This window comes from Ovis aries, chromosome 15, assembly GCF_016772045.2.
Source record: "Ovis aries strain OAR_USU_Benz2616 breed Rambouillet chromosome 15, ARS-UI_Ramb_v3.0, whole genome shotgun sequence".
Classification (NCBI taxonomy): domain Eukaryota; kingdom Metazoa; phylum Chordata; class Mammalia; order Artiodactyla; family Bovidae; genus Ovis; species Ovis aries.
Window position 1 is genome coordinate 37708097 of NC_056068.1, and position 16155 is coordinate 37724251.

Genomic DNA, 16155 nt, shown 5'->3' on the forward strand with positions numbered 1-16155 from the left:
TATAATTTTATGAGATAAAAAAATTCTGGATAACAAACAGAAGGCTTGTAAAAACAGTTGGCAACCAATTTATCCACAGAAAAATTTTCGTGAATAAAAATTATAAAAATAACAGCACTATTTTGAATATTATGTATCATTCATTATTTCAGGTAATTTGCATACTTGGTCATCTGAACAACTTTGTTATTAGATAAGAAAACTGAGGCTTTGAGAGGCTTAGTATTGTGTTAAGCTAAAATTCACAGTGGCAGAGATAAAATTCAACTTCAAATTTCTCTGACTCTTAAATTTTTCTGACTCTGAAGTGTATGCTCTTTCCACAAGACAATTCTGATGTTATCTTTGTGTGTTTCGCCATCTGTAAAATTAGAGGTTTAGAATAAAGAACTTTTCTAAGATAACATCTAGCCTCTAGATTCTGTAATTTTTTTTGCTCAAGCTAATAGTAATAATAATTTGTTCACAATGTTTTAAAAAGAGGCAGTATGTTCATAACACTCAATAAACTCATCTCCCTACCAGTGTGCAATCATTCTTTGTATTTGAATATTCATTGCCTTCAAAAGGAGTGGGAGAGATGGGGAAAAAAGAGTAGCAATGCCACCCAGGGCAATATTCAAATAGAACAATCTGTGTACTCTACCAACACCTACTTCCTTATTAATATTCAAAACAAAGACAGGTTTTTCTCCTTCAGAGAAGAGCCCTGAAGCACACTCCCTAGTCTTCTACCTGAACGGGGGCGAGGAGGGGGTGTCTTCTAGTAATTAAAATGGTTAGTTGTTTAGAATTGAGAAGTATAGGTCAAATTACAGGTTTTCAGCTCAGTTCCAGAATCATCCCATTAATTCTTTGCCTAGAACCAGATAAATATTTACCGTAATGAGATATATAAAACAATACTGAAGAAAATAGAGGGCAAAACAGGCTAGGAGTCCCAGTGATTATTAATAGTTGGCAAGAAGATGATTAAAGTCAGAATTACATTGCAAGAGATGTCAAATGTTATGGTCATAGAGTTAAGCCATATATTAACAGCTGATTTCTAAGACAATCAATGCAAATTACCTTGACAAGGTTTATATCATTTCATGTATTATTATTTTTTAAGTAGCTGTAAAAACTTGTTGGCTATACAATGTCCAGATTTTGCAGAGTCATTATCTTAAGAACTGAGTGGGATGACACCAGTTAGCTGTCTTGAATCTCTGCAGTTCAAATAGGGTCCAGGCTTTAGTATAATTCGCTAATAAATTATGAGACACATAATTGAGAAGCTGGTTCCCAAGTACATTATTTAGGGGACATACTATTGCCAGGCAACATTATTAGGTTTAATTAAAGAGCACTTTCCATGATGAACGATGAATCAGAATAGGTTAAAGGCAAGCCTCTTTGGTGGTGTAGTACCTACAGCTGATAGCCCTCAAAGTTTTGGTACGGGATTTGCCTGTGTTTCCCAGGGAAAATCTGTTCAAAGGAAATGAGCTGTGAGCTCTGAATTTGTACCGTCTGTCCACAGGGAGGGTCTGGGTCCCAGCAATCCATGCACAGCAGTTCAGCCACGCTTTCAACTCTAACGCTGTGCGTTAGATACTAACAGCATTAGATACTAATGCTGTGCCTGGATAATTCAACTGTCAGCTAACCCCCCAAAACATAAATTCAACCTTGCTGGAATTTCCTGACCAGCAAAATGTCATCCTGGGTCTGAAACTGAAGCAGAAAAGAGTATCCAGTGTCATGTGGATAGCATACTCCTGCAGGATACTTGTTATGCAGCTGTTCATCTTCAAAGACCTGTTTTAATGTAATCCCAAACCCTTCACAGTAAGTCCAGCAGGTCTCAGAAGGGTCGTAATGTCTAAAACAGGTAGGAAATGAAAATTTCCATGAAAGAGCAAAGAAAACATGTTAAGGAGACTCAGAGGCAAAACAGATTACTATTCCTTAGAGAACAAAGGAGGGGTGTCAGTGTGTTACTGTTTAGCTGTGACATCTGAGCCCAGTCTTTAAGAACATACAGAAATAAGAGTGAGAGGTCTATTCTAGGTAGAAGGGCACACATGTGCACAAACAGAGGGACTATCAAACAGTTTAACTTGCCTGGAGTTTCAGATAAATGAAAGTGATACTGGAGTTATTCTAGTGTTAAAAAGTAATGGCCTTCTTAATTAACATCTCAAGTCCTCTCAGAGATGAACAGTGCTAAGAGTAGGTAACACAGCAGCTGTTCAACTAAAACTATCTCTTCTTATGTTTTTCCTAGTAATACCTATCACAAAGTTTATAATACTTCATTTTTTTTCTCCAGGCAAAGCATTAAAAAAAAAAAGGCAAAATTAAGTCCTATCTTACACTTTACACAAATAAGGCAGCTAAAAAGTATAATTCAGCTTAATTTTCTAAGGGAGTGAAACTAAAAAAGTTTTATGAGAAGACTTCAAGGAAGTTTCCTCTTCAAGGAAGTGTCTTCTTTAAGGAAAAATCTAACACAACTTATGTACCTGTTATTTTCATGTAGAGAGCTCCCCAAACCATTTTTCTACTCCTCTTTGCGAGATTGCTCGTGTATCTCTGTTTAATTTTTCTAAGTAAGGGTGTAGCTTTGTCATGAGGGATTAACAGAATTTTAAATCTCAGGCTAGGAATTGGGGCAGTATTCTACAGGCACGATAAAGGTTCAAAAAATGATTAGAAAAATAAATATAATCAAAATTTTGTTTAAGGACAATTTCTGGTGGAAGGTAGAAGATGGATTGGGTAGTGAAGAATATTAGAAATGGGAAGGATAATTCAACAGCCCACATAAGCAATAATGAAAGCATGAAATAATATAGGCAGAGTGATAAAGGAAAAAGGGAATAGAGAGGTAAAGAGCTTTGGAGATTAGACGTGACAGCTGTTATCTATAGAGTAAGGCAACAACAGGATGTAAAGACAATACCAAGGTTTTCTAGGTAAATCAGTTTTGTAAGCAACCACAAAATTAGAGGATTTCAGCCAGCACTGTGCCAGGAAATGACAGAATAACAGTAACAGAGGGAAAATCAGCTGGAGAGATGAGAAATTAGGTTTCAGACATAGCTTCAGGGAGCAAGAGGTTCAATGTTTACATCATGTTGAAATCATGGGCAGGGTCATTTAAAATCATAGAGAGTTTATGATCAGAATCTACAGTTGCATTCATATCAAAACTAGGAAATGTACTCTCCATTCTGGAGTACTCTAATCAATTTGAAACAAATGCCTCATGAGTTCAGTCACAAGCCTGTTAGTTCTGTGCTTCTAAAACCTGAAGGTTCCCAAACAAAATGTCACCATACATTAAAGATGTATAGCTATGCTGCCTAATACGGTTGCCACTTAGGTCTGTATGATAGCTGAGTATGGCTCTTTGTATTTTAACTGATTAAAATCAAATCAACTTTAACTTCCTTAGTCATGATAGACACATTTCAAGTGAGCAACAGACACATGTACCTAGCGACAACCAAAGTGGACGCACAGCTGTAAAACATCCCCATCGTGACAGACATTTCTGCTGGACAGCACTGATCCAGAGACTTGAATTTCAAAAGGAAGAGGCTTGTAAATGCTTCACATATTCCCCTTTACCCTATGTTCAAAGTACACTTAGAAATTCATTACATAGCAGCTTCAGCTCCTGCACACTAGAAAAATTCCTTCTAACCTTGCCTCTTTAAAGGAGATGTTTCATAATACCGCCAATTACTTTATCCTTTAGAGTTCTAAATCTTTTATGAGGCATAATAATTTTGTTCTAATGAATATTAAGTAAATATATTGAATCTGCCTGCATTTACCTTTAATGCTGAGATATGTTCATATAAAAATTAGTTTTCCTTGGACCACGTTTCTTATTATTGATTATGTGGAGGCAGTAAAAATAACCTTAACTCAATGTATCAGACATTTAATTTTAAAAACGTTGCTGTTACGTCAGTGTGACGGAAAGATGAAAAAATAGAATCATTTTCATCATTCTTTCTTAAACTCAAAACTATTCTCAAGATGATGTCTCCCAGGGTTAAGAAATACCTGTCATATTTTCAGTTCCTAACGTCATTTATTTCGTCATATCCTGCTTCCGTTATTAAAAAAAAAAAAAAAACGCCAAACAACAGCAACAAAAACTATTATCATGTTTAAGCTCTGGGCAAGCTTTGGACGAAAGCTCATTTTCCTGTAACATTCTCTTCACACTTGAATCCATTCTTGTTTTATGTATCATTTCACTCAGTTTTTCTTTTACAAAAATGGAGTTTCGTTTAGTTGAATGTATTGTAGAAGATTCAAATTAATAAATCACAGAAGAATCTGGAAAATTACAATTATCTAATCATTTCATATATAAAATGCTAATAGAAAGTTGAACAGAACTAGCTCTGATCCAACACTGCCACCTACTGTTTCAAATGTGTAACTACACAGATCAAGTTATTAAAGACCAACACAGCTCAGTCCTAACAGAATGGTTTAACAGGAAATTTACATTGACTACAAAGAGTCGGATGCGACTTCACTCACAATTTAATTAACTATGGTTATGTAACTGACTACATAGATGCCTATAACTCACACAGATAAATATCTGTCCTGGCCATTAACAGGCCAAGTATGGAATCCTTTGTTTGCAGAGTAAATGGATATGCTTACATTCAGAAGATCTCGGGTCCTGCTATCTCCCAGCCTCTCCTGGCTGTAGTTACCGACACTCTTCCTTTGCAGGATAAGCACTGCTTAGTTCCAGGTAAATCCTCAACAGGATACAGAATGTATTAGTAGTCTTAGTTCCCCAGCAGGAACAGAGCTTGAAAGTGTCCTGCTACCTATACCTCACGTCTGAGGCAGCATGTGGGGTGAACTGTGGGGTGCTCCTGCTTTCACAAGTCAAACTACGGACCAACAAGAACACTCAGCAGTGGATGATGACTGCCTCCAATTTGGCCACCTCTACCCTGGTCTTCCCGGTTTCACATCTAAAACTGATTCTCGTTTGCTTACACTGCCTCCCTGGTTCATGTTCTTAGGGCTCCAGCATGCTTTGTATCCAGCTTGCCTGTTTTGGGTGGAGAAGGCAGATTACCTTCTTTTTAAGGATCAGTTTCTCTACCAGGCCACATTACAAACCATGCTGTCCTATACCTAAAACACTTTCAGGGTTCCTTTAGGCTTTCAGAATTATTTCACACTTCATTCACAGAAACGAAGTGGCTGTAAGAGATTCAGGCTTCTTGAAAATGCTCTGAGGATTTTACCTTAAAATGCCAAATTCTTGGTGAGGCCGTTTGCCATTATTTCGTTCCCACCTTGGAGAAGTCTGGTCGATAGGTGGCAGACCTGAGGTTCCTGAGCTCCTCCTCAGGTGAGGGGTTGGTAAACTATTCCTACTGTTCAGCCCCTGTTGAATAATTTAACAGTGGTTAAAATTGTTACCCTTTAACATGCTGTAAATGTGATGCTAAAGATGGTACATGAAAATATCAGTACAGAGTACAACAAATCCTTGAACAACTTGGGAGTTAGGGGCACCAATACCCTTCATGCAGTTGAATATCAGGTGTCATTTACAGCAGGCCCTCCCTACATGTTCTTCCTCCATATTTGAGATGCTACATCCATGGATTCCACCAACCATAGATGGTGTAGAACTGTAGTATTTATTGCTGAAAAAGATACTCCACATAAGCGGGCCCACACAGTTCAAACCCATGTCATTCAAGGATCAATTGTACATTTTTAGCATGTATAGAAGCAGAATGAGTATGTTTTACTCCAAATATCACATTCTGTACTACTCTTTCCTTTACCTTTCTCCTGTTTAAAAACTGGTTTCTGAATTCCTGATAGTTTAACCAAAAATTTTTTCTTTTGTACATTTTATTTATAGTTTTATGAGAAATAAGCAACTGACAATTTTAAAAGCAGATGTACCCTGAAGAAACTACTTTTAGAGGCCAAGCTTAGGATCAGGGATGAGCCCTATTTCCTAAAGCTTTTGTATTTTAACTACAATGCTAATGTACATAGAGGCTAACTTGCAGAGTTCTGAGCTTCTGAATTAATGACTACATTAAATTCAGAACACCTTTCACATTAAGAATATTTATCCTAATTTCTGAAAATATTCTCAGTTAATCCAAATGTTAACCCAGAATATCCCATTTTTGACCACTCTGAATAGGTGTTTTAGTGAAACTGACATAAAATAGTTTCTGCTTCTTATGAATTTCCCCTATGAGCAGACATGAGACCATCTCAGAGAGATAAATATGTCTTATATTTAAGTTTTCCCAAGGATGTTGATTTTATAAAGATTCAATGTTAGTTACATTTACATTGAAAAAGCTGTTTATGTAACATGTCAGTTACATTTACATTGAAAAAGTTGTTTATGTAACATCCTTTCTGACTATAATTTAGGTCCATATACTCTTTCTCAGTTCTTATCATGCATATAAGACATTTACTTTAAATCATCTCTTCTAAGTCCCTTTTCTTTACTTTCTTCATAAATGCTTTTGCTCTTTTAGGTAACACCAGGCTTTTTATATTCTTTTCCAAAGCAGAGATAAATTAGACATGAAATTTAAGTAAGAAGTTAAAAGAACACAAAGAAAAGAAATAAGGGTTACTTCCTGATTCTTCTATGACTTATTCCTATCAGTAAATTGGAGTACTCAAATAAGCCTGATTACCTAGAATGTTCAGGAAATGAGGCAATTAGGCATCCTGTTTGTTTAAAATGTTTCTAAAATGTACCAGTACGCTTTTCTACACAGTAAACATAGTAACAAACAGAATACTGATAACAATGTGATTTTTAAACATCTCTTTGCCTGGCTGCATGGCTTGCAGGATCTCAGTTCTCCATAGGGACTGAACCCAGGCCACAGTGGAGAAAGCCTGGAAGTCTAACCATGAGGCTGCCAGTGAACTCCCTCAGTGCAATTTTTATGTCTTAACAGTTTTAAGAATTATTACTTTTTAAAATTACTATTTGAAACCGCAAATGCCAATGGAAAATATAAAGGAAGAGCAACATACCAAATGAAAACCATTAATAACTCAAAATGTATCATTTTATTGATGAATTTATTGCTACCCCTATTTGATGCTGTGATTAACCTCTTTCTCATGGGTAGAGTGTTTTAAAATAATGTGTGTAACTTCCATTGGGTTTTGAGTAATGCAGCTGCTATTCTATACACTTTAAAAATAAAAGCATCACAACTACTTATCCAAATTTGTGATCAATAATTACCAAAATTTTGCCTTAATCAGGCTTACTTAATTTTTCAACATTTCTATATAACAATGCTGAGAATTAACAAAATGAATTGATGATCAGAGTCTCCAAACACTATATTTAACTTTTTCTAAACTCTGTATACACTATTACAATGAAAACTGATTGGAATTTCATCTTCTCTTAGTTTCTTTAACCAGCAGAATAAAGTAGTTAAAATAATCTCTAAAATATTTCTATTTTTAAAGTTTTATGATATTAACTACAGGTAAAGGTATCAATTTGACTATTGATAGCCAAATAAAAGAATTAAAAGCACTCTGAACATGCATAATGTATACCTATTTAGAATAGTGTTTATTATTTTCTAAAGGAAATCCTATTTGGGGTCAATGATATTTAAAGAAAAATCAATCCCATATCTAGTGATGGAAAAATAAATGCCTACTGTGCTACAATAATCTCCAGTGGGTAGGTAGAGAGTTCCAAAAAAATGTGAAAATCAGTTTAAAATAATGCTATGGAATTTCATAAGATGACTATTATAATGATCTTTTTTTTTTTTTTGGTCCAAAAAGAATTCCTGGTTTCCAAAAAATAAAATAGATTAATGACACAATTTGACTGCTAGTTTGCTGTACAGCCTGAAAATAAATTTTCCTTCTGTTCTCTGCTTCTTAAAGATAATAAAAAATAGTTGCTACCAATGAAGTTATAACTGCTAATTACAGTAATATTATTCACAATGAAAACTGAATGGTTGCTTCATACTGAACTATTTGAAATTATAACTACCTCTGAAGTCCCAAGCAACTCAATGTATTATAAAGGAACGAAGCCCTTTAAAAAGAAATTCTATTTTATCTAAGATTTAAAGGAGCAGTTTTAACTCAAAAACATTATTAAACATGATAAATAGGGCTGGCTGATTACTGTATTTTTGACCTTGTGAAGTTTTCGATCTCCTTTCTCAGCGGGGTCCTCTATCTCAGAGCAGGGATAAAATCCAGGAAATGGTGTGAGGGGATTAATCTTTGGCCTACAGGAGCCTGAGAAAGCACCCATCAAGCTACTGATACTCCGTAGGGAAGCAATGACTTGTGGAGGAAGGGTGGGGTCAACCAGAAGATCTGACACCATATTGCGAGCCTCATTTAGCACTGAAAGATCAACTCCACTTCCACCTCCAGAAATCTAGAAAAGAAAAAAAGACATAAAATTACATATTTGTTAGACACAAAATTTAAAAAAAAAAAACTTTAAATAAAGTCCATCTAACAATAGCTTAAGTAACTGAATCCTACTAAATATTAATTTTCACTTATTTGGACATAGCATAAATAATATAAGCAGTATGATTCTAACCTTAAAATTTTGATGCTGAAGTATGTAACAGATACTGTGAACTTTAATTTTTTTCTACATTATTCATTAGTATATTTCGTGGGGTATCAGAGTATAAAGGAGACAGTGATTAAACTGAACTGAATGGTTAATATGGAAGGAATAGCATGAGGCTGGGTCCTGAAGAATAGACAGAAAATACTTTTTTTTTTAAATTTATAAATGTTTCATTGATATATATATTTTTACTTTTCAAAAATACATATGTATTATGTTCAACTCAATTACCCACAGAAATCAGTGCTCTGGTGATCAGAATAGTGAATTAAATGTTACTTTTGTTGTTTTGGAGAAGGAAATGGCAACCCACTCCAGTACTCTTGCCCAGAGAGTCCCATGGAGGGAGGAGCCTGGTAGGCTACAGCCCACGGGGTCGCAAAGAGTCGGACACGACTGAGCGACTTCACTTTGACTTTCTGTTGTTTTACTGTACCTTGAATTTACATTTGGGTGTGTTTATAGTTCATAATTATTCAAAGTATCTGTTGAGTTCACTTATGTATCCTCACTACATTTTTAAATTGAGAAGTGTTATGAAAGTTAGACCAATAATTAGCTTAATAATGTATTTGCTCTTTGAGGATTTTTTTTCTTTTTCTTAAGTATTATTTTGTATTACTTTATTTTAAAACATTCCCCATTATTGGGCCATAGCTCAGCTATTTCTAGTTTTTATAAGCGAATACCTCTCTTAATATGTCACTGTAGATAATTAAGCATATTTCTGATCAATAGCTTCCCATTAACTTGAACTACTGAAGCAAAGTAAATGAACATGTTAAAATCACTATAAAACTACCCTTACATATATTGGTCAAACCAGTATTTCCACAAACTGTATATAACAGTATCTGTTTTCCCACACTCTAAGAAATCTGTTGTCATTTGACTTGGGTGTTCCTTTATAGGCAGTGTGTCATTTCTCTCTGGCTGCTTCCAATATATTTTCTTTGCTTTTAGTTTTCAAAAGTTTAACATATTTTACAGAAGATTTGTTTTGAGGGTGGGGAACACTGATACTATTTGAGATTCACTCAGCTTTTAAAATATATTTATTTATTTATTTGGCTACACCGGGCCCTAGTTTCAGTATGCAGTATCTTTGGTTGCGGAATGCAAACTCTTTGTTGCATTTCCCTGACCTGGGATTGAACCCAGGCTCCCTGCACTGGAGTGCAGTGTTTTAGCCCCTGGACCACCCAGGAAGTCCCTGCTCAGCTTCTTGAATTTGCAGAATTACATCTTTTACAAAATTTGGGAAGTTTTCAACTATTATTTCTTCAGATTCCCTCTCCTTCTCAGACACTGATGATTATGAATGCTGGATCTCTTGTTATTGTCCTCCAGGTCCTTAAGATTTTGTTCATTTTGCTTTAATTTCCATTATTGCATTTTGTAGCTCTATAAGCTTCCTCCCCCCTTTTTTGGTAACTTCTACTTTCTTTTTCTCCTGATATTTTCTATTTCATTTACTTGTTTCAAAAGATTTGTAATTGCTTATTAAGACATTTTTATGATGGCCACTTTAAAATTCCTCAGTTCAGTTCAGTCACTCAGTCGTGTCTAACTCTTTGCAACCCCATCAACCGCAGCACACCAGGCCTCCCTGTCCATCACCAACTACCAGAGTCTACCCAAACCCATGTCCATTGAGTTGGTGGTGCCATCCAACCATCTCATCCTCTGTCGTCCCCTTCTCCCCCTGCCCTTAATCTTTCCCAGCATTAGGGTCTTTTCAAATGAGTCAGCTCTTCACATCAGGTGGCCAAAATATTAAGAGTTTCAGTTTCAGCATCAGTTCTTCCAATGAACACCCAGGACTGTTAGGATGGACTGGTTGGATCTCCTTACAGTCCGAGAGACTCTCAAGAGTCTTCTCCAACACCACAGTTCAAAAGCATCAATTCTTCGGCGCTCAGCTTTATCATTCAACTCTCACATCCATACATGACCACTGGAAAAACCATAGCCTTGACTAGACAGATCTTTGTTGACAAAGTAATGTCTCTGCTTTTGAATATGCTGTCTAGGTTGGTCATTACTTTCCTTCCAAGGAGTAAGCGTCTTTTAATTTCATGGCTGCAGTCACCGTCTGCAGTGATTTTGGGGACCCAAAAAATAAAGTCTGACACTGTTTCCACTGTTTTCCTATCTATTTGTCATGAAGTGATGAGACCTGATGCCATGATCTTTGTTTTCTGAATGTTGAGCTTTAAGCCAACTTTTTCACTCTCCTCTTTCACTTTCATCAAGAGGCTCTTTAGTTCTTCACTTTCTGCCATAAGGGTGGTGTCATCTGCATATCTGAGGTTTTTGATATTTCTCCTGGCAATCTTGATTCCAGCTTGTGCTTCATCCAGCCCAGCATTTCTCATGATGTACTCTGTATATAAGTTAAATAAGCAGGGTGACAATATACAGCCTTGACATACTCCTTTTCCTATTTGGAACCAGTCTGTTGTTCCATGTCCAGTTCTAACTGTTGCTTCCTGACCTGCATTCAGGTTTCTTAAGAGGCAGGTCAGGTATTCTGGTATTCACATCTCTTTCAGAATTTTCCACAGTTTATTGTGATCCATGCACTCAAAGGCTTTGGCATAGTCAATAAAGCAGAAGTAGATGCTTTTCTGGAACTCTCTTCCTTTTTTGATGATCCAGCGGATGTTGGTAAATTGATCTCTGGTTCCTCTGCCTTTTCTAAAACCAACTTGAAAATCTGGAAGTTCATGGTTCACGTATTGCTGAAGCCTAGCTTGGAGAATTTTGAGCACTACTTTACTAGTGTGTGAAATGAGTGCAATTGTATTGTAGTTTGAACATTCTTTGGCATTGCCTTTCTTTGAGATTGGAATGAAAACTGACCATTTCCAGTCCTGTGGCCACTGCTGAGTTTTCCAAATTTGCTGATATATTGATTGCAGCACTTTCATAGCATCATCTTTTAGGATTTGAAATAGCTCAACTGGAATTCCATCACCTCCACTAGCTTTGTTCATAGTGATGCTTCCTAAGGCCCACTTGACTTCACATTCCAGGATGTCTGGCTCTAGGTTAGTGTGAGTGATCACACCATCGTAATTATCTGGGTCGTTAAGATTTTTTTTGTACAGTTCTTCTGTGTATTCTTGCCATCTCTTCTTAGTATCTTCTGCTTCTGTTAGGTCCATACCACTTCTGTCCTTTATCGAGCCCATCTTTGCATGAAATGTTCCCTTGGTATATCTAATTTTCTTGAAGAGATCTCTAGTCTTTCCCATTCTATTGTTTTCCTCTATTTCTTTGCATTGCTCGCTGAGGAAGGCTTTCTTATCTCTCCTTTCTTTGGAACTCTGCATTCAGATGGGTATATCTTTCCTTTTCTCCTTTGCTTTTCTTTTTTTTTTTTTTTTACTTTATTTTACTTTACAATACTGTATTGGTTTTGCCATACATCTCCTTTGCTTTTCACTTCTCTTCTTTACACAGCTATCTGTAAGGCCTCCTCAGACAGCCATTTTGCTTTTTTGCATTTCTTTTTCTTGGTGATGGTCTTGATTCCTGTCTCCTCTACAATGTCACGAACCTCCATCCATAGTTCATCAGGCACTCTGTCTATCAGATCTAGTCCCTTAAATCTATTAAAATTCCTAGTCAGTTTCAAATCTGATTCATGTTGGTGTTAATAATTGATTATCTTTTCTCACTCAAGTTGTAAGTTTCCTGGTTCTTGATATGACAGGTGATTTTCAAAATTCTTGTCAACATTTTGTAACTATACTAGAAGACTCTGGGTCCTATTTACATCTTTTATAGTAGGGGTGATCTTTCTGTTTAGATTTAGTACTATGTCCTACACTGCTTTTTCAGGCTGTAGTTCTAATGAAATTTAATTTTCAGGGCATTCACAGTGGTATTTTTAGTCTGCCTGATTTCATTCTGGTTCCACCAGGGCTGGTGCCTAGCAGTGGGGAGTTGCAATTTGAGAGACCTGGATTTGATTTGATCCCTGGGTTGGGAAGATCCCCTGGAAAAGGGCATGGCTACCCACTCCAGCATTTTGGCCTGGATAACTCCATGTACAGAGGAGCATGGCGAGCTACGGTCTATGGGGCCGCAAAGAGTCAGCCACCACTGAGGAACTCCCCAGGTTGGGCTATCTGTTGCAAAGTCAGGAAAGGGAGTCTCCAGGCCACAGGACAAAGAGCACTTTCTGGGCCAGGCACCAGTGTTGGGGAGACCTGGCCACCTCCTGCCTTGCTGGGGAAGGAGAGTCTCATACTTAGTAGAGAATGAGCATACTTCCCTGGCCACTTAATATGAATGGAGTTCCGGATCAATTTGCCCTTGGTGGTGTTGGCAAGACTCATTCAGTTTTGAAGAAAGGAAGAGCCTACCAGCATCACAGTCTGTGGCTAGGTTGGAAGTCTACATTACCTTTGCTGTTGGGTGACAGTTGTAAGATACCTTATCACAGGTGTGTGGGTGTGGGTGTGGGGGTGTGTGTGTGTGTAATATATATATATATATGTTAAATATTTAAAAAAAAGAAAAAGGCAGCACAAAATAAGGTTGGAGAAGCATGTTGGAACCAATATTTGAGAACATAAGATTCCAGGATAAGGAATATGGGCAATGGAAAGTCACAGATTTTGAGCAGGTCAAAGAGAAATACAGCAAGAAAAAGAAAAAGGAAGTGATGGAGGGCACCGAAAAGAATGCACTACTTATGATGTTAAAACCCAACAAATGTGTGCGAAAAGAGCATTCCAGGCATACAGACTAGCACGTGCAAACCTGCAGAGGCAGAAGCCTGTCTGGCTAGTCTGAGGAATAACAAGGAGGCCAGTGTAGCAGCGGCAGAGTAAATGAAAAAGAAAGCGTACATGAAGTCAGAGAACTAAAAGGGAGGAAAGGAAGGGACTTTATTGTGTAGGGTCTTTTAAGTCCGTTATTAGGACTTCAGTTTTTATTTTGAATGAGATTGCAGCATAGTGAGCAAGAGACTGACATCACCTGATTAATTTTCTGTCAAACTGAATATTCAAAGTATTTGTTATAATTTATAAGTTGAACCTAAATTCTTATTTCCCATCAGCTTATATTTGGCAAACTCTTGTTTTTGTACACAGAGTCAAGAATAAATTCTACATTTTACCAGTTATTGTGGGAGTGGAGGAGGGGGAGTAGCAGGTGGCTGTGTGTCCCTGCAAATGCTAAAATATTTGCGATATGACCCTTTATAGGAAAAAACTTGTTTCCTCCTAACTTATGTTATAATTTCAGAGATGCTTAGTATTTATTATTATTGAAATTAATATAATATTAGCTTATATTTTTGTGCTACTATGTACGAGGCACAAATTATTATTATTTTAATCACCCCTCTGGAGGAACTGGTATTATTCAAAATCTATAGATAAGGAAATAGGTTCATAGTGACTTAAGAGGCTTGCCTATTTTTCAGCTGAGAGGGACTAGTGTGTATCAGATCAACTCTACTGCCTAGAACAACTAATCTAGAAAAGCCAAAATACACCAGAAATGTATCCACTTCAGGGCGTCAGAACACAGTCAAGCAGCCAGGGCTTGAAAAAACAGCCATCTATGGGGTCGCAGAGAGTTGGACATGGCTGAAGAGATTTAGCAGCAGCAGAGAAGAGATTGAAGCAAACTGAAACCAATATTCTGTGCTACTTTCTCCTTTCAAGGAATTTGCTACTGATTCATAACTGACACAGGGCAGAGAAGATGAGAAGCAGAGTAGTTAAGAGGCTAGGAAATAGCATAGAGCTCTCTTATAGTCTCAAGGGGCTGGGAGACCAAATATGGAATTTAGGGTTATAAAGACAGAGAGCTTTAAATGCTTGCAAGCAAGATCCCAGAGAGAAGAAGAGAACAAAGATGCAAGCCTGAATTTGGAGCTGCCTTCCCCTCTGGAGATATTTGCCAATTTGTAAACAAAGGCCAAAAGATAGAGAAACCAAACAGAAATCCTCAAAAAGATTTCTATTTTGAAAGTACAATAAAGCTGTCAGCAGTCTCAGTGCTGAAGGGAACAAAACCAAAGTGTTCCGAGAAGAACACCATGAACCAAAGAAACAAGAAAAGACAGAAAGCCTGAATAGTCCTAAAACTTTAAGAAACTTAATAATTTAAAACTTGTCCATAAGAAAAGCTCCAAACTGAGATAGCTTCACCAGAGTATTTTTCCAAAGGAAGAAACGAAACCCATCTTACTACACTCTTTTAGATAATAGAAAAAAAGTGGGGGGAATTTCCCACCTTATCTTATGAGGCCAGTATAACCTTTATGCCAAAAACATGATAAAAACAATAATCATAGAGCCCACTCTCATGTAAGTATGAATTCAAAATATTAATAAAATCCAGTGATATATATTTTTAAAAAGAAAACAGTTCTTAATCAAATTTGCTTTATTCTGGGAATCCAGGGATGGTTCAACACAGACCCATAATTAATTTACCACATTAATAGAAAAAAATGGGGGAAAATTCAGGGATCATCTCAATAGACACAGAAAAAGCATCTGATAGAATTCTAGACCCATTTCTGACTTAGAAGAAAAAAGTTTTTGGTGAACTGCGATTAGGATAGAACTTCGTTAATCTGTTAAAGGGTACCTATATTAGACATTAGTGGTGAGCATGTTGGATATTTTCTTCCTGAGGTCATGAAGAGGACAAGGCTATCTACTAGTGCCACTTCCATTCAACACTGCATTAGAGATCCTAAACTATACAGTTATGCAAAAAAAGTCTCATATGACTGGAAATAATAAGCCTGTCTTTATTCATTGATGACATTATTATATCCCTAAAAACTCTAAAAGGATCCTCAGACAAGCTATTAGAATTAATAAGTAAATTTAGCAAGGACACTGGATACATGGGTCAATATATAAAAATCAATTAAACTCCCATGGGGCAGCACAAATGGTTAAGAACATGGAATTTCTAAAAATTGCTACCTTTCACATTTTTCAACTTTAAAAATTAAATATCTAAGAACAAATCTAACAAAATAGATGCATGACACCTACACTGAAAACATCATTAAGATAAAAGATGACTCAGATAACTGAAGGAATATACCATTTTCATGTACTGAAAGCTTCAGTATAAAAAGATGTAAATTCTCATAGTGATCTACAGAGTCAATAAAATCTCAGTCTAAATCCTAGTATTTTTTTGGGATATGGAAATTTTCAAGTTTATTAAAGAAGAGCCAAGATAATTTTGAGGAATAACAAAGCTAGAGAACTTACACTATTATAAAGTAATTAAAATAACAAGGCTGGTATCAGGAGAGACAAATTGACAAACAGAATGGAAAGGCCTGAAACAAATCTACATTTTGTCACTTAAAAGACAAAGGTGAGGAGGAAGCGGAGGAATAGGACAGGGAGACCACTTTCTCCCCCACAAATTCATTAAGAGAACATTTAAACGCTGAGCAAATTCCACAAAACAACTTC

The 16155-nt window shown here is 36.5% G+C and overlaps 1 protein-coding gene across 2 annotated transcripts in view; it reads right to left on the bottom strand.

Moving 5' to 3' along the window:
• Nucleotides 1-16155, bottom strand: part of PDE3B (phosphodiesterase 3B) — a 178401-nt gene that overhangs the window by 45639 nt on the left and 116607 nt on the right. For both annotated transcript variants that reach the window (XM_042233027.2, XM_012095710.5), the window contains exons 3-4: nucleotides 8222-8470; nucleotides 5286-5428 (exon numbers count right to left, since the gene is read on the bottom strand). In XM_042233027.2, the coding sequence (XP_042088961.1) occupies nucleotides 5286-5428; nucleotides 8222-8470 (392 nt within the window). The remainder of the gene's footprint in view (nucleotides 1-5285; nucleotides 5429-8221; nucleotides 8471-16155) is intronic.